The sequence below is a fragment of the Mauremys mutica genome, chromosome 2 (genome assembly GCF_020497125.1).
Source record: "Mauremys mutica isolate MM-2020 ecotype Southern chromosome 2, ASM2049712v1, whole genome shotgun sequence".
In the NCBI taxonomy this organism is placed as follows: Eukaryota; Metazoa; Chordata; order Testudines; family Geoemydidae; genus Mauremys; species Mauremys mutica.
Window position 1 is genome coordinate 82915285 of NC_059073.1, and position 7311 is coordinate 82922595.

Consider the following 7311-nt stretch of genomic DNA (forward strand, 5'->3'; position numbering starts at 1 on the left):
AAACTTCTAATATGTGAGTTGGTAGCACGGTAGAGTGCTCATAGGAGAATGGTCCTTTTTGCAAACCTCAGTCAGATAACATGGAACAAAGGCTGTCCCCTGTTGAAGGGCTGGAGTCCATATCCATTGACTGCCGAGGTTGCTATTACAACCCTGCACTAGCCCAGGGCTGGACTGGTATGCATGAGCAGCCAGGGCACTATGTCATAAATAGGCATAAATTCAATTGGAACCACTCCCCTTAATTTACCAGCACTCTTTGTTGTGTATATGCATACACAAACTGAAGTGTGTTCTGGGGAGTCCAGTTTTGTGGTTCACTGCAGAATAAAATGTTGCCCACCGCCATTTCTGGGAAAATGGGACTGTTAAGCAAAAGTAAACAGCAGTTAATTGGCCCTGCTGACTTATGCAGACACTTAAGCCTGTGGTTGGAGAGGACAAGTAACTTGAGGTTCTCTTCCTTCTCCAAGCATCACTTTCCCTTCTGATGGTGAAACAGTGAGAGACAGGATAGAACTACTCAGTTGAGCACGTGTATAAATCTCTGCAGGACTAGAGCCTAAAGCCCTGATTCAGTAAGGTACTTAAGTACATGCTTTATTTTAAGCATAAGTTGTTCAATTTAGGTCAAAGACCCTGTTCTGGTGCTTAAAGTTAAGCATGTGCTCAAGTGCTTACTGCATCGGGGCATTAGTGTTCAGTCATTGCACAAAGGCCTCTAAACAAAAAAAGTAACTGGAAATATAAGCTCTTTGGGGCACAGTTTGTTTCTTTTTCTTTGTCTGTAGGGTGCCTAAAACAGTGGAGCCTTGACCCTGATTGGAACTCCTAGGCACTACAGTAATAATAATAGGAGCAAGACTAAAATATTCTTCTAAGAAATGAAGCTGCAAAACTACTTAATTTGCTTGTAAAGATTGTTAACTTTTTATGTAAGTTGTCAAATAATGTAACACAAATAAGTGAAATCATTAAACAAATGGAGGTTAACAACAGGTGCTCCCAAACCAGATAGTCAATGATAACACTATAGGAATACACACAATTCTCTAGCTTTAGGGCCAGAGGGAAATCCAGCACTAAGCAAAACTTTACTTCAAAAGACTAAGGGTTTTTTCTCCCCTTTTTATTTCCAAACTCCACCTTGTTTCTTTTAAATATTTCTAATATTATCTTGGAAACTGAAAATCTGTTCCACTGGTAATAGTTCATTTATTTAGCTTCACCAGGAGGACATAGCCAAAATAGGCTAGAGAGTGCCTGACATCATGCCAACAAGAGGCATTTCCAAGTACCAAGAGGAATAGAAAAGATGATTAATCTGTCTCCTGAAGATCCAGCTCTCCAGGAATTTGTTTTCAGAAATTGTGTTCACATGATCAGGCTGGGCTATATCTGAATCCAAAATCCAGGAATCTTAATCCTTTTAAAAAAAAATGGTTTGCCAGTGGCTAAGTAAAGGAAATGTTCCAGTCTGAGGCATTCACATTTCGATTTGCATTCTACCACACACAATGTCGCAAAAACAGGATGAGAGAATTGAAAAAAGTATTCTGAAAAAAAGGCAACGTGAACACTCTCAATTGCACTGCAGTTTTTACCGGTGTCTGGGAGCTCTTTTTAATACTGTTGAGGGGATTAAGTAGACAAGGTGCTCTAGCTGTCTCATGTTGTGCACATAACAATCTGTGACTGCATATATAAAGACATCATTGTGAGCTAGCCAAATATCTGTAACATTGGGAATAGAACTTAGAAATCTGGATCCAAAAACCAAAATCAGCAGCCAGCAAAGAAAATTACTGATATGTAAACAGGTTTTGAGTTTAGCTTATCCAACAAGTAGTGGGTATTAGAAACCACTGGCTTCTATGACACATTTTCTCATATTTTTCTGTATGAGTCCTATCTTAGTACATCTCTAGGCTTTCAAAAGGGATTATAGTCACCCCAAATTAGACTGAAACACCCTTTCTCCAATTTTTAATGAAATATTAGTACTACGAATGTTCAACCTCTCAAGAATGCAGCAAGCCTATTGTTTCCTGTTCCTAGATCTGCTTGCCAGTCCAAGAGTCAGTTTTATACTTGATATTTACTGGCTTGAAGTTCTCTGAACCAGTCTTGCTCTACTATAAAACAGAAGTCTGTTTTGTTACAAGTTGTAAACATGCAAACTGTAGTTTGCATTTCTAACAGGTTTGGATTCACTGAGTCTCTCAGGACTCTTATGCCCTCTTAAAATAGTTTTCCACCTGCTGGTTAAAATTCTGAGAGGAATATTTCTTTAGAGTATTTAATGGAGTCAGTAAATACTCCAGTGCAAGCCCCCTTGGAACCCACTTATTGGCAAGAGATGCCAAGAAGCCGGTAGCCCTAGTATCTGGGACACTGCTGTCACAATCTATGTCCCGGGGAAGACATTCCTCTCCGTCCAGGGGGCTTGAACTCTCCTCCTGATCTGAGACTTTTGCCCCTTTCCGACCAAGTGTGAGCTGTAAGGGGATGTGGTCTTCTTTTGTAGACGAGCATGGCCTAGTACTGCCCCTGGCTCCACATCTGGGTTTAAGTAGTGGTGAAAAATTGGTAGAATCTGCCAGCATTTTCACAACGTTTCCAGTCTCAACAGACAAAGAAGTCCTCGAGGGTCCCTCAAAGTCTTCATCACTGTTCTCTGTGAGAGTAACTGTGGTATAACTTGGCAATTCCAGCACAGGATACAACTTGTTTCTAAATCTGCAAACTAAAGACACAGAGTCAGATGCATAACCCATACTTTTTTTTTCTTTAAAAGCAAATTTGTTTCTCAATGTATATGGCCCTTATCTCCACAGTATCTGAACATCGCAGAATCATTGATTAATTTTATTCTCTTCACAGTCCTTTGAGACAGTCAAGTAGTTTTCCCATAGGAAATCTGTGGCTGAGCCAGAAATTCAACTCGGGTTTCCTGAATCCCAGTCTCTTACCCTACCCACTAAGCAATCCTTCCTGCCTCTCTCATAACAATACAGAGATCAGTTGATTTGAAATGATTGGCCTAGAATTAGAGCTGGAAGTCTAGTGAGAACAGACTCAAGAGATTTCTGCTCTTCCCTCACCCCAGCCATGTCACACATATTACAGGAGCTTTCCTTGCAGCAGTAAAGTGCTTACTGGTTTTGATCGGGGCTGAAAGTGGAAGAGCAGAGGCATTAAAGTTTGAGGGGAATAAAATTTAACCCAAAACCTTCCTGAGCCAGACTCAATGCTTCATTTCACACTTGAGTTCAGCAGCCCCTCAGGTGGGGGCAGCGGTGTCTCATATTTATTTACTTCTTTCAGAATTCTCACTTTGCAATTCAACTATCTTTCTCTGCATTTATTTCCTCTCCCTTCTTAGCCCCTGGAGTTCTTCCCTTGTTGGTAGCTGTTGCTCCTGTGCTGACCTGTGAACTGGGAGCCTTCGCTGATTTGTGCATGGAGTCTTCAGAATGCCCAGCAACTCGGTCTATCCTCCCCAGCAGACTCTGCACTGCTGGTGCCGGAAGGCTTCTAGAAGGCTGGCTGAATGGGAGTCATATGTAGCAACCATAGTGATGTTGTGAGAATCTCCCATAGTTTAAGCAGCATTACCACCACCTGTGTCAAAAGTGCTCAACATAGCTGAGTCGTGAATTTGTTCTGGATGCCCTTGTAAAACGTGCATATTTCAGCAAGGTCATACAGTGCACCAGTTGCCTTGTGCCTATGTTGCTCTTGTGCTCTCAAAAGGCTTACAACCTGCTAGAGATGAGGTATGGGGATGGGAGGCTTCCTGCAGTCTCCTCCTACACAGCAACCCTGGGCTCCATGAGAGGAGAACTCTTCAACATGGGGGTGGGGGAATCAATACACACTTCCTTCTGTATCTTTTCTTTAATAGCACTGGACAGATGCAAACCTAACAGGTCTTGTGCACCTGCTGGACGGGATAACATCCAGCCCTTTCCTGTACTGTCACTGCCAATGATAACTCCCCTACCTCAGTGGCTGCCTCTTGTGATTCCTCTGGGTTCCCAGTTCCTTATTCAAGGGCAAAAGTTGTTTTAAAAGTCTCATGATTCTAGTTTTACATTTGCACATATTTCAGCCAGGGAACTGAGACTGAATTGCAAGTGCTTCGGAGGATAGGATTAACATTCAAAATGATCTGGACAAACTGGAGAAATGGTCTGAAGTAAATTGCATGAAATTCAATAAGGACAAATGCAAAGTACTCCGCTTTGCACACCTACAAAATGGGAAATGACTGCCTAGGAAGGAGTACTGTGGAAAGGGATCTGGGGGTCATAGTGGATTACAAGCTAAATATGAATCAACAGTGTAACTCTGTTGCAAAAAAAGCGAACATCATTCTGGGATGTATTAGCAGGAATGTTGTAAGCAAGACACGAGAAGTAATTCTTCTGCTCCACTTCGCACTGATTAGACCTCAACTGGAGTATTGTATCCAGTTCTGGGCACCACATTTCAGGAAGGATGTGGACAAATGGGAGAGAGTCCAGAGAAGAGCAACAAAAATTATTAAAGGTCTAGAAAACATGACCTATGAGGGAAGATTGAAAAAATTGGGTTTGTTTAGTCTGAAAAAGAGAAGACTGAGAAAGGACATGATTACAGTTTTCAAGTATGTAAAAAGTTGTTACAAGGAGGAGGAAGAAAAATTGTTTTTCTTAACCTCTGAGGATAGGACAAGAAGCAATGGGCTTAAATTGCAGCAAGGGAGGTTTAAGTTGGATATTAGGAAAAACTTCCTGTCAGGGTGGTTAAGCACTGGAATAAATTGCCTAGGGAGGTTGTGGAATCTCCATCATTGGAGACTTTTAAGGTTAGACAAACACCTGTTAGGAATGGTCTAGATAATTAGTCCTGCCACTTGTGATCCTGCTTGTACAGTACCCTCTACTGTCTACAAGGCAGCAAGCTTTATATCAGGGGTTCTCAAACTGGGGGTTGGGACCCCTCAGGGGGTCACAAGGTTATTACATGGGGGTTATGAGCTGTCAGCCGCCCCCCCAAACCCCACTGCCTCCAGCATTTATAATGGTGTTAAATATATTAAAAAGTGTTTTGAATTTATAAGGGGGTCACACTTAGAGGTTTGCTATGTGAAAGGGGTCACCAGTACAAAAGTTTGAGAACCACTGCTTTATATAGCCCAAACCATCTCCCAACCCCACAACACTCAGTGCAGGGGGGGCGGGGGAAGGCCAGGAGAAGAAGTTGGAGGAACAAGAGGACAACCCTACCCAGGAAAGAGCCTGAGATACCTCAGTCCCCAACTTCCTTTCTTATAGACTGCCAGCAGACTTATGACCACCCACTAGGACAAAAACCGAACTCACCATCACCTGGCGATACTGCCACCTTCCTCTTGGTGGTGGGCCTCTTAGAAGGCCCTGGCTCTGCTTCCTCCTCTGCAGAAGGCAGTTGGTTGTCTGCATTCCTCTCCGAATCCTCTGACACTGACTCTGGCTCCTCCACTGCTAGCTGAGGTCTGGGGACCCGCTTGATCTGACCTCCTGGTGCCCCACTTCCCTGATCAGAGGGAAATAACTTTGGAAAGCTCATGTGATGCCACACTGTGGCCACAGGGGCAGCCTCAGGATTTGGAACCACCTTAGCATTGGGCTGAGGCCCAGCCTGGGCACACAGAGTAGGGGCAATGCTGGCTGTGGCAGCAGTAAGCCCTTTAGGAGGGCTATGTCTCCCACGTGAGGGTGGAGGCCTTGCACCAGAAGCTGCATGAGAAACCCCATCCAATTGTAGCAAAGGAAACAAATTTTCTCCAGCAGCTGAACTTGTTGGGAAGAAAGGAGCTGCAGGCTGCAATGCTAAGGGAGCCCGAAGCTTGGAATGGCGCTTTCTGGGCATTTTAAGGATTTACCGTAAGTCCCGCCAGTGAGACGGGGTGACTAAAAGGTCAATCTCCCTGCAACCCTCCCTTCATTTTAGGAAAGAATAAAGGGGCTGCCTAGCCCTTTCAGGCAGTTCAGGGCTAGGATGTGCCAGAATGAGATAATCCATCCACAACTACTCCAGCCAGGAGCAGCTGGGTAGGAAAGGAGCTAGCACTGCAGCTGGATCACTGAGTGAGCAATTAACACCAGCAGCATACAATCCACTAGGCTGCTCGCTAGGGCTGCTGGCAGTCCCTGGGGATTAGGAGGGGGCCTAGCCAGTAAGGCTGAATCACATGGTTGGTTAGATCAAAGAGTTAGGTCTTAAAGAAGGCACAGCAAAAAAAAAAAAAAAGCTCTTTGGTTCTTAAAGAGACAGTGCACCTGAATCTGAATTTTTGTTCCAGCTGAGTTATGCGTATGTAAAGGGACTATTGTCCCGTTACTAAAACTCAGTGGGGGTGTTTTGGTTGGCTGGCTTCCAGAACCAAAAGAAAGGGAAAGGGTCGATGGGAAATCAGGACCCTGAGACTGACAGTCCCCAGGAACAGTGGGGAGAGGCCAATGCTCCAGGTCAGCCTGACTGACAAGGCGGGCAGGCAAATCAGGGAGTCAGGAGGGTCCTGTCCTCTGTGTGACCTGGAATTGCCTGGGTCAGACAGAATGGGGCTGAGCTAAGGAGAAAGAAGGGGCCTAAGCTGGCTGGGGAGCAGAGCCGTGCCAGCCAGAGAAGCAGCCCAGGAAGCAGGTCAGTGCTGGGAGCAGAGTCACAGAAGCAGCCCAGAGAGCAGACCTGTGCTGGGAGCGGAGCTGCAGCAACCAGAGCCAGAGGGGCCAGAGAAGCAGCCCAGGGAGCTGGAGGCAGAGCAGCAGCAGTGCTGACACAGAGTGGAGCTGGAGCCGGGTGCAGTGAGCAGCTGGGGAGAGCGAGGGGGACCCTGGGTCGTGGGTCCAGCACAGGGAGACACCCCCAGCTAAGAGGCCTTGCAGGCCAGACTTGGAGGGAGATCGTAACCCTGGCCCTGTGCTGCCTGGGGTCCCTAAAGACAGCTCTGGCTGCCATTAGGGAATTTTTTCCCGAGAACCCCCGATAACATTTTGCAAACCCTGAGGGGTTCAGGAACCCCAGTTTGGGAACCACTGTCCTAAAGTGAATGGGAGAGTGTGCATGTGGTTTCCTATCATGCCCGAATAAGCTAGGCGCTATAGAAGCAGAAAAAAAGGCACAGCCCCTGCCTTGATGAAGTTCAAACAAAGGCCAAAACAGAAGAAAGACTTGTGTGTTTTTTAAACAAGTATCACTTTGTGTTAGATAGTAGTGTGGGTGTGTTATACACAGATCCACAGGTTGAGAGAAAATCCAAAATGTGTGTATGGTTTACTTTTT

At 45.2% G+C, this 7311-nt stretch overlaps 1 protein-coding gene across 1 annotated transcript; it reads right to left on the reverse strand.

Annotated features, from left to right (window-relative positions):
• Positions 1-1052: 1052 nt before the first annotated feature.
• Positions 1053-6038, reverse strand: LOC123364732. The gene is made up of 2 exons (XM_045007083.1): positions 5370-6038; positions 1053-2746 (listed from the first exon to the last, which is right to left on the reverse strand). The coding sequence occupies exons 1-2, from the start codon at positions 5896-5898 to the stop codon at positions 2232-2234; spliced, it is 1044 nt and encodes a 347-aa protein (XP_044863018.1). The 5' UTR covers positions 5899-6038; the 3' UTR covers positions 1053-2231.
• Positions 6039-7311: the final 1273 nt, after the last annotated feature.